Consider the following 20,196-nt stretch of genomic DNA (forward strand, 5'->3'; position numbering starts at 1 on the left):
TGCTTTTCCCTATGGCTGCCCTCCCCCGAGGCTGGGAGAAACTGGGGAGACCTTTGGAGACAGAAGAGCTGCTTGCTGAGGGGCTATGTCCCCAGAGCCCTCCTTAGCAGTGGCTCAGGGATTCTGAGCTTCGTGCTCCGGAACCTATAAATGTGGGTGCTCCATGCTTGTCACAGTTCATCGTTTTCCAAAAATGTCACAGTGATCCTTATATCCTTATTCTAAGCACAGTAAGTCAAATTAGTGAAAATCTCCTATTTCTACCAAACAAATATCCCCATTTCAATGGAGCAACACATTACCCAGATACATGACTGAATGAAATGTTGCTAGAACGCTGATCCTCATGTTGCAAGCTGTAAAATGTAAGCTGGTCACAAAGAAATGTTCAAAACTTTGCATTCAGATGTCACTCAGTGAGGTCAAGTAGACTTCTTATTACTGAACTTTGTTCCTGGTAAACAAGAAGTGGAAAGAAAAAAAGACCGTGAAATCAAGCAGTGGCTGACACCCCCCTGTGGGGTGCAACCCCCTTCACTTCAGCAAACGCTCACTAGTTTCTGACGGGTACAGGGTATCATGCCAGGTACGTGAGGGATACGAGATACATCATTCACTGAAGAAGCTTGTATTCCCCTGGAGTTACACCTTCTTTGAAGAATGCTAAAGAAATAAAATTTCGGGGCTTCCCTGGTGGCGCAGCGGTTGAGAATCCGCCTGCCAATGCAGGGGACACGGGTTCGAGCCCTGGTCTAGGAAGATCCCACATGCCGCGGAGCAACTGGGCCCGTGCGCCACAACTACTGAGCCTGCGCGTCTGAAGCCTGTGCTCCGCAACAAGAGAGGCCACGATAGTGAGAGGCCCGCACACCGCGATGAAGAGTGGCCCCCGCTTGCCACAACTAGAGAAAGCCCTCGCACAGAAACGAAGACCCAACACAGCCAAAAATAAATAAATAAATTTAAAAAAAAGAAATAAAATTTCTCCCAGTTCTTATGTGGAAATAGCTATGGGCCATTTAAGAGATAAATACAATCTCTCTCTCCTGGAAAAACCCAAAGAAATATTTAGGACCATTAAAGCATCACAATTCTGGCTCTGACTTCAAATAAACAGGACAAATAAACCCTTCTTTCTCTGCATTTCTAATTTAGCAAAGCCTTTATACACCCTCTAAGAGCAAGTGAATTTCACATTTGCATCTTATTCCAAATGTGCTGGCATTTCACTAGATTTTTTAACTGTAGTTGGGCAGCACTGAACTGCCTGTTTGGGGATACAAAGCAGTATCTGCTCAGAGTTCCTAATTCTGGGTCCACATATACACACATATGAATGCACATATTCAGGATATCTATGATGAATATATTTTTGCTGGGATGAGGAGGGAAAAAACCAGAGACATGCCAGGTCAGTATCCAGTAACACCACTAGATCTCATTTAATGAGTGCTGACTATGTCTTAGGCACTTGCATTTATACCATATTTAATTCTCAGAGCACTAACAATAATTGCTAACATTTACCGAGCACTTTCTATTCGCCAGGCTTTATTTTAAGAGCGTGTATATATGTCAGCTTGTTTAACACTCTCATAGCCTTAAGTTGTGGCAGAGCTGGGATTCACACTCAGGCAGCTGGGCACCAGAGTCTAGGCCTGTAACTGCCTCCCAGTGAAGTGCTACTGCAACCCCATGTGCAAATGAGGACACTGGGGCTTGGAGGGCTGGCTAGCTGGCCCAAGGTCACACAGCCTGCAAATGGTCAAGCTGGGCTCTCAAACTAGGTCATCTGTCTCCAGCTCCCAATCCTTTATGTCCTCATGGTATAATGGCCATGCTAGATTTATCTCTGTAGCATATGTGAGAAAGGAAAGCTTGGTGTTTGAGAAGCAGAGGTGGAGAAAAGTGGGAAATGTTTAAAGTATGAAGAGGTTGTTCTGAAAGTCCTTATAGATTGACTAACCACATAAGTTACTGTCTAAAGTTTTGAAAGTGAAATGGGTGCTGTTAATAATAATGCCAGGACAACAGGCGTAAACCAAGAGGTATGGTCACCACCAGAACTCTGATAAAATCATGCCCATATCTCCATGAATCACCTTATTAGTTGAAGTGAGTAAAAAGATGCATGGGGGAAAATAACCCACATACCACTTTTTCTAGGTTAGGGGATCCTTACAAGTAACAAAAGTATAAATCATCTTGATAAGCAAACGATGTTTTTTTAGTAGTCCTCTAAAATCTATTTCAAAGTCACATCACAGGGCTTCCCTGGTGGCGCAGCGGTTGAGAATCTGCCTGCCAATGCAGGGGACACGGGTTCGAGCCCTGGTCTGGGAAGATCCCACATGTCGCGGAGCAACTAGGCCCGTGAGCCACAACTACTGAGCCTGCGCGTCTGGAGCCTGTGCTTCGCAACAAGAGAGGCCGCGATAGTGAGAGGCCCGCGCACCGCGATGAAGAGTGGCCCCCGCTTGCCGCAACTAGAGAAAGCCCTCGCACAGAAACGAAGACCCGACACAGCCAAAAATAAATAAATAAATAAATAAATAAATAAAAATCTTAAAAAAAACAACAAAATCACATCACAGAGTAAGAAAACAAATTTTATTCAGGGAACTGAAATGATTGTCTGAAACCAGTTAATATTATTCACATCATATATTTGTCTAAAATACTTGAAAACAAATTAGATGTTTCAGACTCCTACAAAGATTTGTTAATTAGCATATAATAATTTCTCTCAATAATAAATGAGGGAAATTTAAAGCAACTTTACCCTGGTCTTTGCTCCTCATCCTTCTATTGCCTCACATGATGGCTTGTTTCACCTTAATTTCTTTGCTTCCATTTTATAAATCCTGTAACGGCAAGTACCTACCATTGTAAGAAGTCTCTAGAGAGAAGTTAAAACTTTAAAAGTGGAAACAGATCCTCATTCGTTTTGCAAAATGCAAAGCTTCAAACATGGAAAGTTTCCAGGTTGTAGAATATCCTTCAGGGAAATGAATCCTCACAGCTCAACTCTGTTACTGGAAACTCAAAGGTGAAACAGAGAAGAGGGGCTAACTCCTAGGAGCTTAAGGAACAAAGTAAGTCCTTACTCTGGCAGGCTGGGAGGGGCAAACTATGTCAGACTGTAGAAGGGAAAACTGTAAAAGAGGAGAAGTCCCACCAAGTCTTGAAAAAGCTGCAATAGAAAAAGTAATCACAGGGTAAACTCCATGGCCTGCAGGTGTATCCCTGCTGCTGTGCTAGTATATTCATTACGACATGAATGTAGACTCTTAACCGTCTATATTTATTTATTTTACAAGATTTTAGATTTATTATACTGGATGATACTTTTCCAGAACAGCATGTCTTCAAGAGGCATTGAAAAAAATATTTTTAGCAAGAATTATAATAGTTGTTGCAGGTAGTGGGAATACAGTGATGAAAAAGACATAAGCCTTACCCTTTAGAAGCTTACAATCTAGCGGGGAAGACAAGAAGTAAACAAGTGGACACACAAATAAATAAAGACTCAAACTCCATCACTAAATCTAATGGGAAAATAACATTCATTTTGCTGGCATTCACGTTACAAGAAACATTGCAGAAAAGCAGCTATTTTCTTCAAAGCTTAAAGTAACATAAAACCGTAGACGAGGAGCAACGGAATACATAATTTATGTACTAATAATTGTTTGTTAGTTCCCATAACCTTTTTTCTTTCAGCGTATTGGAAAGAGAAAGACGAGAAGCAAGAAAAATGGAAGAATGCTAATGTATTTCTTCATTTCGGCTTTTCTTTTACTAATTGGCCTTTATTTTTGCTGCCATAGGCTCTTTTCCATACTCTGTATCTTTGTTTATCTTTATATCATTTATATCTTTATATTATTGCAATATAAATTAAATAGCTAATACTTTAACCCCCATTATTCTCACAGAGTATGGAGGAAATGATGATTTTAAAAAAAATCTAGGCAATGTGGACTTATTTAAGAAAGACCATGGTATTGTTGATTAGTTTAAATGTGGAGGTCAGGCAGAAATATTCTAGTCTCTCCACTCAGCAATCTCTCTGTAAACACCCAAAGAGCTATTATCATCAACATTAACACAGATATTTCTTCTCTAGTTTGTTCCCCTTGTGAAAGGCATAAACATTTTTATTAAATATATGAGTGAAATTTCATAAGATTGGGTGTTTCTGAATATACGTACACAAGGATTTTTCCCCACCCTTTTAAAATAAGTTAAATATTTCTGTTTCCAAAGCTTTCCAAATACACACATCCTAACAAATTGGTTTGTGATGATATGAGACTAGGCAGCTTGCCCATAATTGAAGACATTTTGCCAACAAGTCACAGGCTGCCAAGAGAAGTGGTGACAGCGCTCTGAATATGAGTGTATGATCCCTATGTAAATACCCAGGCTTTCTGCCCTTTTCGAAGCAATGATTCAAGCCCATATGACTGGCAGATACCTTAATTAATCATGGCTCCTTGTGATGGCCATCCTTAAGGATGACTGCTATCTCAGCTCCGAGTTAATATTCATTTCCCACCCCATTCTTTGACGTGACCCATTTCTTTTTGTCATGACCACATTGTTCAGAACTGAGACACCAAGAAAATTTCATTTAAATTACAACTCATCTCTTTTGTGGTCCTTTCTGCAGAATTTATGTCAACAATGAATTTTCACTTTTCGCTAGCTGTTTTCTGCATTCGCGGTGTAAAGATATGCATATATTTTCTCTCTCAAACTGAGATGGCGTTATGACTTAAGAAAATCAAAGTTCTTTCGAAATTCATAATTAAAAACCAAAAATAAGAATCCTTGAAATGACAAAGAAATGGCAGGTTCTTCATACTGTATAATGGGGTTTGTTCCTCCTGAAAAGAAGGAAGTAAATAGCTACTCCTTTGGAACACTTTTTCAGGCTATTAAGGAGAGATCTCTTATGCTAGAGTAGTAATTTATTAAATGAATTCCTAGTGGTCTGAGAGACTTAATGCACCTACTAACAGGAGTACTTTGCTGCCTTCTCATTAATAGTTCTTGCCTAGTACATAAAGTTCATAAGAGGCAGCAGTTAGCCCATCACAGCTCTTAAGAGCAAAATCTTATTCTCTTTGGTGAGATTGATTATTGACTTTGGGGGCAAGTTTTCTGACTTAACAATCACTGGAAGAAGGGTTCATGCTATAACTCCATCAGCCTCATCCTTTCCTTCCTCCATTCCGTCTCATAATATTTACAGCTGCATTTGGAGTTATCTCTGTAACTTTTCATTTGAAACTTTCAATGTTTAAAAATCCTCCACTGGCCTCCATCCCTCTCCATTAACAGATCCTCATCTAGTTGCCATGATATTCTCCAGATTCTTATATCACTATCAATGGTTCTCAACCTTTTGTACCAACACAACTCCCATAAATAAGAAAGGCTCACTCAAGTGGCTGGGGCATCAGAGGTTGGCGGCAAAGCATATAGAGTCAATGTGGATGGGTGCAATTTTTAGAACCCCACCCCCCAAATTTTTTTTTTTTGGGCTGCGTTGGGTCTTCGTTGCTGTGTGCAGGCTTTCTCTAGTTGTGGCGAGCGGGGGCTACTCTTCGTAGCAGTGTGCAGGCTTCTCATTGCAGTGGCTTCTCTTGTTGTGGAGCATGGGCTCCAGGGCGTGCGGGCTCAGCAGTTGTGGCTCGCGGGCTCTAGAGCGCAGGCTCAGCAGCTGCAGCTCACGGGCTTAGTTGCTCCGCGGCATGTGGAATCTTCCCAGACCAGGGATTGAACCCACGTCCCCTGCATTGGCAGGCGGATTTTTAACCACTCTGCCACCAGGGAAGTCCCCCCACAAATACTTTTAATATAACCATACATTTATACATCCTTGATGATATAAAGAACCATTGATTTACTACATCTATTTCTACCAGCAAGCTACTTTTTGTGAAGTCAACGATTTTCTCTCATGCTCTTTTTCTCCTTTCTGTCACATTTTCTAATAAGGGTTTTATAACTGATGCTGCCAAAGATAACACACAAGTTACATTTTGCCAGGCACTCACAGGGCTAATCTAATTAGTTGCTTGAAACACTTAACAATAAATATGTGTCCTCATTTACTTACTCTAACAAGGTATGTTACACTAACAAAATATGTATATAATTGTAATTTATATAATAATTCATCAGTGATAAGACACTGTGTAGAATCAGGGGAACAAATGTCATCCAAAGCTATGTTCCCACACCGCCTGGCATGGCCCCTGGGCTTCTCATGCAGTAATAAGGAGAGGGGTGTGGGCCAGGAACTGGCCAGAGCAGCAGCTGTGAGGCCAGATCAGCTCTGGCTGGGCTGGAAAAGCAGGTGGAAGACTTGGGCTCTGGGCAGCTTCAGGCTAAGTGAGCCCTGCTTGAAACCAGTGCTGTGGTCTTTGGTATCTTAGGATAAGGAACATGAGTGGCAAAGAGTTAAAGAAGCAGTGTATCAAATTACAGAGATTAAAGAATTCCGTTATAAATCCAATATAATGTAAAGACAAATGACAGTTCTTTGAGAAACGAAAGGAAGTCCTTAGTCAAGAACATCTGAATGGTGTTCATGAACTCTCTATAAAAGTGTGTGAAACACTTAGGGGTTTTTTTTGGTGGGTTGTGTTTTAGTAATCATGGAAGTAATACATGCTCAGAGCTAATATTCATTAATAAAGGAAAAATCATAACAATGCCTATAATCATACCAATCAGAGATAAAAATTATTACATACTGCCATTTGACCTTCCAGTATTTTTCCTACATGGATAGACTATATAAATTTTTACTGAAATCCTATATGCTTCAGAGTATGTTAGAGCATTTTAAGGACTTTTTTTTAACTTGGCAGTACAATTGAACATTTTATCTTTATACATTTTAGAAACAGAAGAATAGTCCAGAGACATAGTTTTCATTTGTAAAAAAAAAAAAAAAATCAACTAGTTTTTTTCTAATAAACTTCTTCCAGGTAACTTGCCAATTTTTGCAGGGTTTTTTAAAATCCACTGTCTTACATAATTATCAGGTAACTCATTCTAGAGCAATGGAATCCTTCCATAAATTTCTCTTGCTCTTCATTTTACCACTCCTCGCGGAATGGCAATAGGTTACAGACTACTTTATGAGTAGTTTTTCACTTCAGTATAGGGCTGATGGTTCCTGCATAAAAATTACCTATAACCTTCTGGATCTATCTTTCAAGTAGCTACGCATATGATTTAATATGCTGGCCCAGGAATATCAGAGTCAGCTAAATATGTGGATCGTATGTGTCAGCTCTCTCATAAATAATAATGTTATACTGTCTCTCTCAAAACAATTGGCTGCCACAATGACAACTGATTGTAGGAAAAACAAAGAGGGTTCCTTGTGATGGATCCTTAATAGGTTTTAAATAATAAAAATGACAACGTGATAAGCACAGAAGCAGAGCAATTACATTTCCCTTGTTTAGAATGTAACCCAAATTCTCACATTAACTCCATGCTGTGTGTTTAAATTTTGGTTCACTGAGGCTTACTGATTAGACCAGATATATCTTGTAGTATTTCTTTCAATATCTGACTAACTGTGGTGTTGGACTGAGTAACTGTTCCCTCCAGAGCCCTGATGCGGCATCTGGAGAAACAGCTGCTCTGTCTCACACTGGAGAAATAGTCACGTGATGAAATGTTTATGTTTAAAACTAGATATGGATATTTTACATACAGTTTTTATGTAATGAAAAGGGTATGTTATTTTAAGAAATCATTAAGTATTTTAATGTTTAGTCATATTTTCATTTTGCATAATAAGACTTTCTCAGAAGCTGATGCCACCCAGATCCCAACCCGCCCCATCCGCCTGAAGCAACTGTGTTTTCTAGCACCTGGGAAGACAATGACGGCTTTGGCTGTGCACCAAAGCAGCCAGCCAGCCAGGCACCACAGACCCCTGTCTCACACCAACAGGCGCTTCTAACACTGGGCCTCTGGCTGCAGAGCTGATCCAATCCGAAGCATAGCTCACAGCTTTTAGGGCTCTGCACCTTAGAAACTCAAGGATGCGTATTTGTAGAGTTTTTAAAATTAAAACCACACATTTGCAATACAAACTGCAGAGAGGAAAACCCAAAACAATTATTGTGCTCGCTTCCAGCTTTTAACTTACTCAAGGGGGATACCTAGAGCTCCTCTTGATTTTATTTTATTTTTTAAATTTATTTATTATTTGATATTTATTTTTGGTTGCGTTGGGTCTTCATTGTTGCGCGCGGGCTTTCTCTAGTTGCGGCGAGCAGGGGTTACTCTTTGTTGCGGTGCGCGGGCTTCTCATTGCGGTGGCTTCTCTTGTTGTGGAGCACAGGCTCTAGGCACGTGGGTTTCAGTAGTTGTGGCTCGCAGGCTCAGTAGTTGTGGTTCGCGGGTTCCAGAGCACAGGCTCAGTAGTTGTGGCTCACGGGCTTAGATGCTCTGCAGCATGTGGGATCTTCCCAGACTAGGGCTCGAACCCATGTCTCCTGCACTGGCAGGTGGATTCTTAACCACTTCGCCACCAGGGAAGTCCGAGCTCCTCTTGATTTTAGAGCCTCAGGACTGCTTGCTGCTGAGTCCTGCAGATGACAGTGAACCCGTCTCTTTCATAAACCCTAGACCAACTTCAGAAGCTCAGCTGATTTGGATGGGGACTCTTTATGAGCATACTTCTATTAGGGTAAATATAAAGGTCACTTTAGGGATACGGAGAATCTTAGACATAAAACTAGTTTTGGCAAAGCCAGCGCTCAGACAGGACTTTCTCACCATCTACTGAGCCTATTAACTTACCCGTGGCCACACTGGTCCTTTCCATCTTAGACTGAAAGTCACCCCTCTCTCTGCCTAAGGTTGATGTCTCCCCCTCCACCTGTTCCTGGACCCCAAACATCCCCCCTTCTCATGAGCCCCCTCCCTGGATGATCTGCTCACTCCCTTTCCCATATCACACCTTCAACCCCTCTCTATGGACCCCTCAGCTTGAGCCAACTCTAATCTACCTTTAGAACTAAACAAAACCAAATCCAAAGACCTCTCCACCCGTCTCACTTTCCCTCAGCTACAGCCATTCCAGCTCTCTCCCCATCACAACCAAACTTTTCCTGAGTAGTGGAACATACTTGCTGTCCTTGTTTTCTCACCTCCTACCCATCCCTCAAAGCTGTGTCACCCGTTCTCACTGGAGTCTCTACTTTCCATGTCATGTGGCTTCATCGAATGGCTACTTTTCAGTCCCTCCTTAACTGGACCTTTCCACGGCACATGACACTGTCAAATGTTCTTTTTCTTGAAACTGTCTCTCTTTTTGTCTTTGGTGACTGTCTTCTCTTGGTTGTTTCCTCCTACCTCGTTCAAAGCTGCTATTCTTCATCAATCACGTAAATACTGATGCTGTGGCTATGTGCTGTCTCTCGTCCTTTCCTTTTCTCACGGTGTCTGGGCCATCTTATCTTTCCTGTGGCTTTAATTAGCATATGCCAATGACCCCCAGACATTTATCTCCAGAACAGATCACTCTCCAGAGGTGCAGATATACATCCCCCATCCAACTGCACATCTCACCACAAAGACCTCGAACTCAACATGTCCAAACTGGAGCGCATCACCTCCCTGGCCCTGCTAATGGATTTCTTCTCTTGTGCACCCTTCGTGAATGAATGACACCACACATGGAGTTGCCTGTCAGTCATACGTGACCCCTCCCTCTCCTTCACCCCACATCCCTTAAAAACCAGGAGCCAGTGAAGAGGAACCATATCACTTTGCAGGGTACCATTTTGTCTAAACAGAACTACCTCTTCTCTCTTGCAATTCTTACCCTGAGGTAGCTTGTTTAGAAAAGAGTAGAAGAAAAAAAAACGTTCTTTTCCTTGGCTAGAGACTGGCAAGAGGTAGATTAAAATAAAAAGCCACAGCAGCGCTGTACCCCTGAGCTGGCATCTCTTTCCTGCCTGCTACTATGGTCGGAGGACCACGTATAGACAAAGAGCAAACAGCAATGTCACTCTCCTGCTCCTCGATCTAGCTGAGAATTTTAAATTAAAAAAAAAAAAATCATAGATTGGCTGCAAAAAAGAATTCCAGGTACTTGAAAACTAGAAAAATTTGCCAGATACATGATTGTCAAGGAAGTAGAACACGGCATTGGACATTTTTTACGAACGTCTAGATCTACACTGTCTAATATGTTACTGTTAGCCACCTAAGGCTATTTAAATGTAAGTTAATTTAATTTAATTTAATTTAAAGTTGCATTCCTCAGTAGCACGAGCCATAATCCGAACGCTCAGCAGTCACGTATGGCTAGTGGCTACTATACTGAACGGTGCAGAATAAAACATTTCCATCATTGCAGAGAGTGCTATCTGACAGTGCTGACCCAGAAAAATATAATTACAGAAATGAGAACGGTAACTAAAACAAAGGGAGGTAAGATTGAATGAGAGGAAAAGGCCAGTGGCGGATCTGCTCTGTCAGGAGCTGCGCCTTTAGCCTGTATGGTATAAAGGTGGTGCCGACAAACAAGTAGGAGCAAGTCTCAGGGGAAGCCCAGGGAAGGGCTGCCCGTGGATTCATGGAATGATGGTGCTCACAAGACTAGCCTTTTGTTTGTTTGTTTTTCACACCATGCAGCATGCAGGATCTTAGTTCCCTGACCAGGAATTGAACCCGTGCCCCCTGCAGTGGAAGCGTGGAGTCTTAACCACTGGACTGCCAGGGAAGTCAAGACTAGCCTTAATATTAGCATCCTCTGGTTTCTTCTCAGATCACATCTCTTCCCTCCTGAGCGGCAGTTGTCAGACGCTCAGAAGAGCTGGCATGGATTTTAAGTGTACCAGTAATCTGCTGACAAGTATATATAAAGCAGCAGTTTGTGCATAATTAGCAATTTTATGCACTAGGCTCTTCCTATCATAACCACATTATCATGGATTTGCATTCTAATATGCCTTCTTGAGTTAAAGATGAAAGGAATAGCCACTAAATGACCCACACCTATATTTCTCTAGAAATACACTCTCCATGATGGCAGGATTATGTCTAGTTTTCCCTAGCACTTAGAACAGTGCCTGGCATGAGTAAGGAATCAATACATATTTGTCGCATGAAAATACATTGTGCGTGTGAATGCCATCCAGCCGTACACCTCGAGAAAGAAAAGCTTGAAAAGACTCAGCCTACAAAATAAAACATGTCCTCTTAGTATAATATTTAAGGATCTGAGACCTGCTTCCAAGCTATGACAGACATATCTTCCTCTTATTCACCTATCTGTCCTAGGTTCCTAGGCTCCAGAGCCACTGGTCAACATCCTTTCCTCCACAAACACCACACACTTTCATCCCTTTAGTCCTCTGTTCATGCAGCTCCCCCATCTGGGAATCCCTCCCCACTTCACTCTTCTTCCAACCCCCCAATAATCAAAATCCTATCCACCTGTTAAGACTGTTCATCTAAATCATACACATCTCTTTACTTCTCATCATGTCCTAGGAATTTACTTGGCACTAGTGCCATTTTGTTTTGATGGAGTTTGAATCCTCTGCACACCACCTCCTCCTATACACAGTAAATCCTTTGTTCATTCTTCCCTGTGGTCCCCTCAGAGCCCAATGTGGTACCTGTGGGCATACTGCTCAATAATTTCTCCTTAAACAGCATCGTTTAGGAAATGGGCCTTGGTTCATCACACAATCGTAACAGTATAGCTGTCAAATATGAAAATGAATTCTGATGACAACTGCTAACTAACATTTACTGGGCACTTACTATATGAATAGAACTACACAAATAGTTCATATAATCCTGACATAGGTGAGGTAACTTGCCCAAGGCCACATGGATTTCGGTGACAGAAAGGAATTCAAACCCGCATCTAACTCTTTTCTTTCCACTGATTTTTGTGTTTTCTTTTCTTTGCACTGTGTTTTATCATCTGTAATAAGTGTGGATAGGTTGGATTTTTTCACTTTGAAGATACTACTCTTGATGCTATCTATAAAATATGAATGATTATTACCCACAAACGACTTTCAACCTCTGCCATATGTTTTTCCTGTGGACATTAACTCCAAAACGTTTGAAAGCATTTTTTTTTTTTTAAAGGATTTTCTTATTTATTTATTTATTTATTTATTTTTGGCTGTGTTGGGTCTTCGGTTCGTGCGAGGGCTTTCTCCAGTTGCGGCAAGCGGGGGCCACTCTTCATCGCGGTGCGGGGACCGCTCTTCATCGCGGTGCGCGGGCCTTTCTCTATCGCGGCCCCTCCCGTCGCGGGGCACAGGCTCCAGACGCGCAGGCTCAGCAATTGTGGCTCACGGGCCGAGCTGCTCCGTGGCATGTGGGATCTTCCCAGACCAGGGCTCGAACCCGTGTCCCCTGCATTAGCAGGCAGATTCTCAACCACTGCGCCACCAGGGAAGCCCTTGAAAGCATTTTTAACTACAGGATGTGGACTACAGCCTATTAATATTTATCACTCTCTATGTCTACTGTAACCTTTACCATCAAGGGGAAACTCATGCTTAACTTTTTCTGTGACTAGATAATGCCTCAGAATTATTTTTGAATCATGCAAAAAATAAACTCATCCTTTATTGTGAAGAAATATTTATTCTCATGCAGTTTTTGTTTGTTTGTTTGTTTGTTTTTTGCTGCATCACACGGCACACAGGATCTTAGTTCCCCGATCAGGAATCAAATCCATGTCCCCTGCAGTGGACGTGTGGAGTCTTAATCACTGGACCACCAGAGAAGTCCCTCTCATGCAGTTTTTTAATAACTGATGTGAGTTAAAACCTCCCTCAATATCTCCAAGGTGAGCAGAGAGGTGCATTACCCAGTGCAGGTTACCCTCCTAACTTAAGGTCACTCTTCTTTTGGGAGGTGGGAATGAAAATGGGCATAGCATTTTAGCTGCTGAACATATTTGCTGTTTATGAAGCCAGGTAAATTATACATAAGTAGACCCTAAACATTCTACTAACACCACAACTAAGCAGCAGAGTATCAAAATGATTAAACCTTAAGCAACTATTAATTAGAGTCAAAAAATCTAAAGGCAAGATTCAAAAACCTTATAAAGCAGAAGGGCAATAAACTTCTTCCGATGGGCAGTAAACTTAATTCACAGCACTTTCTTGTCCTTCCTTATTCTGTCAGTTGTATGTAACTCCTTGAAGTAGGCTTTGTAAATGTCTTCCAACTTCTCCTCATTGTATGACACAGATGCTTTGCCTTATTCCTAACATTGCATTTAACAGACCTATTATGTTGATAGACTGGACTTTTTAAATAGTATACTCAATGTTAGAATATAGGCCTCATTGGTTTATTCTTTTCCAATTATTGGTTGAGATGACACTATGGTTTGTGTTATAAAAACACTAAACACTAGATTTATATATATATTTAGTTGCTACATGTTTTAAAACTCATTCATCAAAATCACATACAACCTAGCTATTTTCCTTACTACCAATAGCTATTTTGGTTTACATCAATGATGTCTCTGGAGATTTTAAACCTAAAAGAGATTTAATTTTTCATTCAAAAATCACTTTTTTAACCAACACTTTCCTCCCTCCAAAATCTAGGAAATGTGCCAAGATTTTCAGAAAATATATTTACTTATTCTTTGAATGTACTTGGAAGGAGATTAAAGCATAGAAAAATAAAAGCAGATGAATAGGACTTGTGGGCTGAAAGAGATATATTTGGTTCATTTTGTTGTCACTTCCCAGAAAGAGAGATAAAGAAGGAAGGAAAGAAGACAGGCTCAAAAACTTAACGCAATGATTTTAATGTTTCCTAAAACTATGCCTTAATCAATTATATCTATCAAATTCTTGAATGGACTTCTTTGTCTTAATATGTATATAAATACTACACTGTTTTGTATTTTGTTGGGGCATTGAAGTAATTTTCTAAAAGGAATATTTCTAATGCTAACACTGGGATTTTATCAAGATAGGAACTATTGGAAGTTATAGTTCGTTATGTATCTAACTGGATGATCATTGGTTCATTAAAAGTACAGAAGATATTAGGTTTTGTCACCCAAAGGTCCAATTAAAAAATATTTGGTCACTAAATTCCTTCAGTTTAGGCATCATGGAGAATATTCACAAACATTTAGAAATGTTTGGACTTTGGTATGAAGCTGCCTACTGGGTTTTCTGAGTAAAAAAAAGGATTGACATGTACACACTGCTATATTTAAAATGTATAACCAGCAAGGACCTACTGTATAGCACAGGGAACTCTGCTCAATATTCTGGAATAACCTAAATGGGAAAAGAACTTGAAAAAGAATAGATACATGTATATGTATAACTGAATCACTTTGTTGTATACCTGAAACAAACACAACATTATTAACCAACTATACTCCAACATAAAATAAAAAGTTTAAAAAAATTAAAGGTTATCAATCACTTAAGACAAAACATGAAAAATCAATATGTGTAACAGAAAACGGTTTGGGGGGATCAAAAATTCCAAAATGTTTATTTTTCCTCTCAGAATGTATAAGGCGATTTCAAATGGCAAATTATTACACCTTAGGGCATGCATGGAGGAGGAGAAAAGCAATTAAAAACCAGTGTAATAAAATTAGTTTCCATTTCAAGCACCTGATATATGCAGTGTGTTTTCAGGATATGACTAGTACTCACAAATAATCACTTTTATAAATCTAAGGACACCTAGAATGAAAGAGGTGACATAAATTTCCTAAGGGATTTAAAAACTCTCTGAGTCTTAGTTTCCTCATCTGTAAAATGGAGTAGTAGCAGCAATTACTTTATTGGGTTATTGTAAGAATTAAATGGAATTTGTATATACCTTGCTCTGACCAGTGAAAGCACTTGGTGTTTTTTTTACCAAGGCCACTCAGTAGGGAGTTTGGTATTCCTTTCTTCCTGGTCCCAAGGCCCCACCCTCTTTCTGCCACACCACCCATAATACTCTGAGCACAAGGAATGGAAGCCTAATAGCTCCTGAAGACATTTAGAAACTTCAAATATTTTAACAGCGTCCTAATTTTTAAAGGTCAGATGGTAAATTATGAGCTGCCACTTGGAATTCTAACTACAGTAGAGAGTATTTCTTACCCTGAAGCCTTAGTGAGAACAAACTCCTGCTTCCAACAGTGGGCAGGTACATTGGTGCTATGATGGTTAACTCTATAATGGGGCATCATTATTAAAGGACTCAAATAAAAATTATCATTCCATGGGTGAAGGTGATAAATTCTATAAAATAATATTTAAATCATTGTTTACAGACTCTCCATGAGCCAGAGATCCCCATGAGATACAGAATACAGCAAGCCAAATTTACCAATATGTATTATGTGACTATGGGGTAAATCATGTCAGAGAGCCACTGGAGAATAATACTAGCACAGGCTCAACTACAAAAAAGTTGAAAGAAATTCTTATTGAGTCTAAGGTAGTTACAGACAAAATTACTAATATATAATTATCAACAAAGTAGAGGAACATAAAGTAAAATGAGATAGGTGGTCTAATTTTCCTCATAACTTAACACACAAGTATATTTTGTGGATTTGAATGCACACTTTGTCACATTTCAACGACACCAGGGCTGAGAACAATGGAGGGGGAGCTACAGCTGATGTTGACCCGCGGCTAGCGATGCAGTTGCCCCTAGGTGCATGTATGCAAACGCGGATGCCATTCCTGGTGGCACAACTGCAGAGCTGCAAGCCCACATTTCAGCTTACAAACCACTTAATGACCATTTGAAAAAAGAATGAGACGCTGTCTGGAAACCTTCTGCAGTCAAGTAAGATCAAGATAGTACCAGCATCTAAACTCGTAGAAGGGTTTGGATGAAATCCAGAGATGACAGAAGTGCTCTCAGACAGGCTGCATTAGCCATCCTCCTGCCGACCATGACACTGTGAGGATGGACCCGAGTCCAAAAGTGACTCAGAAGAGTCTGCCTAGAAAAATGCTGAAGGATTACCTCATACTTGCTTAACTTTACTTTTATAGGTATGTATGTCTGAGTGATAAGTCATAAACATCTATGTATAAATAAGTCTAAGACAGCTCTGTCAATAAGTTGAAAATAAAAATCTTAATGGAAAAGCAGGATCGTGTACCAGCTGAACATTTCTTCTTTCTCAGTGGCACTTACTAGCGGTCTTACCCTTTACGGCACCTAAGACTTGCAATATATTTCACACCTTCCTCACCTTGTCTCCTGACCCCTCAAGCACTCCCTCTTTCAAAATAAACCCTACTCTCATCCTCCTGCCCTCTCCTACTTCTTAATTTATGGCCCTTATGTTTGGTCTCATAATAATTTGGCCCCATAAACCGTAAATAAACGTTAAGGGGAGAGACTTAAAGTTACACGACTGAGATTCAAATTCTGGTTTTCCTGGTTGCTCGCTGTGTGGCCTCGGGGAAATTATCAAAAACCCTCCTTTACTTAAGTTTCCTGAGCTGTAGAGGGCAAATAATGATAACATCTACCTCATGCGGTTGTCGGGAAGATTAAAAGAGAACATACATGCAAAGCACTTTGAACTGTCCTGGGTACCATATTAAATATCCTTTAAAGTGTTGACAACTATACATTTTAATGTTGTTGTCTGTAATCAAGTCAAGGCGGTAAGCTTTTTTCTAACAGATCTGGAATACAATTTTAGTTCATGAGTCACAAATTGTTCTTCTATGTCCTGCATCTCTACTTCCTACCTGCCAATATTGCCCACCGGATCTGTGGTAAGGACTCGTGTTCCTTCAACACAAGACCTTCTATTGGCTACAGGTTAGTTTGTTCAATTACCACAAGACCTCTTTGAGGGGGTTTTATTAACCTCACGTTTCAGATGGCAAAACAGGCCTGAAAGAGTTCAGTGACCTGCCTACGGTCACTGAGCCCGGCGTGGGGAACTGGGATTTGCATCCAGGTCTTTGTGATTCCAAAGCCTTAATGTTCTTCCCTTCCTTCCACGTGATCCACACATATCAACAGAACAGAAGAAAGACATGTGACCATTGTAGAGTCACAAGTTTCCTTCTAGATCAAGTGACTGTAATTCTCAGTGCTCTCTGGGATTCAAATCCAGTTGGAACAACCCTGGAATGACTGTTTTTAAAAAATTTTTATTTTAAATTGGAGCATAGTTGATTAACAATGTTGCATTAGTTTCAGGTGTACAACAAAGTGATTTAGTTATGCATATACATATATCTATTCTTTTTCAAATTCTCTTCCCATTTAGGTTATTACAGAATATTGAGTAGAGTTTCCTGTGTTATACAGTAGGTCCTTATTGGTGATCTATTTTAAATATAGCAGTGTGTACATGTCAATCCCAGACTCCCAATCTATCCCTCCCCCGACCTGTTTATATCACTCGTGGAATGACTATTCTTAAATAATCCACTCTTTTTTTGCCTTTCTAATGGTAGAAGGTAAACGTAATCTTTAGGGAAGAAATAATCATTTCCAAGGACAAAACCATGGGTCATATATTTATATTAAATATATCTAAAAGGCAGTGTGTCCAAAATGCAACAAAGAGGGAAGTTATTATTTGTAGGATAGGTTAATCAAAATATCTTTGTATGTTGTCTAGTAGCACACCATACACTAGCATGCATATGATAAGTATATTCATGATAGTTTGATTAGCTTTAATCGCAAGAATAGACTGATATTTTGTAAGCTTTAATTGCAGGAATAGGTGATATTCCTCCACAATTCAGATTAGGAAAATACAGCCAAAAGAAAATCATAATTCAAATACTGTGTCATTTTAATACTTCCAGATGCCTTCACAAATTATAATATTTAATTCATTTCTGCAAAAGAAAACCTAAATGAGCATGTAAATTTTTATTTTATAAAATATTTGCATTTATAGTTTTATATAAAAGGAAACAGGAAAGCCAGAGGACTTGAATAACAACAAAACCACACCCCAAGGTGAACTTCTGATAAAAAGAACTCTGGTTTCCCGCTTCTTGGTGTGAAAGGCATGTTCTCCTTCAAACACAAAGGGCATGGAGTTCCTGCAAATTCCCTGAGACCAGGAAATGCCCTGGTAGAACCAACTGATACAACTTCAGTGTTCAGTTTCCTTAGGCACGTGAGAAAGTTCACTTGGTTCTTCATTCATTCAACAATATTATTGAACACCTAAAATGTGCCAGAAAACACACCAGAACTACAGAAGTACTAAGCCGGGAACAACTCTATTGGGGGCGAACCAGATGTGCTCACAGCCTCGGGGAGGTCATAGTAAAAAACCAGACCATACTGCTCTGTGACTTTCTTCTAAAGGGCATTATGGTATTCACAGATACCATCTGTTTCCCAGACCTTTCACAGGGTGTATTTAGGTAACACTGTTCACTGGACTCTTTTACAGACGTGAGAGCAGCAAAGGGGTAAAAAGAAGTGGTTAGATAGCTACTCACCAAGAAAACCAAAACTGGATCGGATTCAGTGCTTCTGATTTATCAGTCAGGATTTAGAAAGAAATTAAATGTATATTCTTCACTCAAAATGGCTATTTTTGCAAATGCTATTATGTAGATTGATTAATTTCCAAAATGAAGTTGAAGTTAAATTGATGGAGCTCAGAGGATGTAAAAGAATGCACACGGAATATATACAGTTCATGACTGGTGCTCATTTTTCAACCAAGAGACAGATGAGATTCTACAGACATCCTGTTAATGGTATATGGATATAATAAAGTAGAGAAGGTGGGCCAAAAAAGTGTCCATAATTACATGAAGGCACTCTGTCCTCAGAGTAATTCTAGGGTAGGGGAGGGAGGGAAGTAAGTTTTTCACTTAAAATTGTTCAAGATTCCTCTTTTAAATTAAAAAGTCCTCAGTGGGACAGCGTATGACCTGGAATGAGACTAAAAGGTATTCATTTTCCAGATTCAGTTGACAGACTTTAAAGGCTGCCTTAGGTCAAGTGATTTTATTTATGATATAAACCATCCTACTCTTTATCAAACGCTCCTTACTCGGGATTTCTACTGCCTGCTCGCATTTTCCCTTTTTTAAAAATACATTTTAGTGCTGTTCACCAATATTACTGACTTTTCTATTATTGACTTTTTCGCTGACAGATCAACGAAGTCTTGAAGCATACGATTTTAGAGCTGACAGATCAGGTTTTCATACCATAATGCTGGCCCCTGCAGAACCCTGGGGCTGGTTGGAGCTTTAGTTTATGAACAAAAGTATTCTGAGGCTATGTCTTGAAAACCATGAATCTAAGTTGAAATTTAGGACAGTATAGAAAGATGGGTCTTTTTTTTTGAAGATGCCACATATCTTAGGTATACTTTCTAGGATCTGACATCAGACAAAAAGCTGGGATTAGAGGACCTGGGAATAACCTCAACTGTGTATCACCAGCCCAGTGTCACGGCGGGTGTGCCACGCTCTCTAGGCTCCTCAGTGTCTTAACTACGCAATTTCTGAATCCGTCTAGGACATCCTCAGGTCCCTTTTCATTTCTAAAAATCAAAACTGTAGCTATTGCTTCCTAATATTTACTCCACATCTTCCTTGCTTCAAATTTACATCTTCTATTCAGCGTGAATAAAAACAGCTATTCAACATCATCAACACATATCACATGATGCCATTTATACAGAACCCAAAACACTATTACAAAACTTCTTTGAATTAGTGTTCGGGGCTGCTTATCATGTGCTAATTATCGTGTTAAGCATTTACAAGCATTACTCCATTTGCTCAAGGTCCTGAAGGAAGAAAGTAGTAAGGCTGGGATTCAAATCTTTAGGTCTCAGGACCCCGGAGATGCTGCTTATCTATGGTTGAATCACAACAACCTTTGGGGGGAGATTCAGGGACTCTGGCAGCCACAGCAGGATCCCATACGGAGAAACTCCACATATGACCCTGCCTACCACCTAATATACACCACCACCCCACCTCCCACTGGGGCGGGGGGCACAATTACTGGCACAGAATCGCATGCTATCATCCTGAGAAGTATTTTTTTAGTCAGAAGCGGGGTGGGGGGAGAAGGGAGAAAGCCACAACATACATGTATATAACCATCACACAAAAGCATCCAAGCAAACATCATTAAGGATTTATTTGCATT

General features: G+C 40.1%; 1 protein-coding gene across 1 annotated transcript in view; it reads right to left on the reverse strand.

Annotated features, from left to right (window-relative positions):
* Window positions 1-381: 381 nt before the first annotated feature.
* Window positions 382-20,196, reverse strand: part of SAMD5 (sterile alpha motif domain containing 5) — an 80,036-nt gene continuing 60,221 nt past the window's right edge. The window contains exon 2 of the mRNA XM_057527564.1: window positions 382-454. Coding sequence (XP_057383547.1) covers window positions 410-454 — 45 coding nt within the window. The 3' untranslated portion in view covers window positions 382-409. The remainder of the gene's footprint in view (window positions 455-20,196) is intronic.

The sequence above is a fragment of the Balaenoptera acutorostrata genome, chromosome 14, assembly GCF_949987535.1.
Source record: "Balaenoptera acutorostrata chromosome 14, mBalAcu1.1, whole genome shotgun sequence".
Lineage (NCBI taxonomy): Eukaryota > Metazoa > Chordata > Mammalia > Artiodactyla > Balaenopteridae > Balaenoptera > Balaenoptera acutorostrata.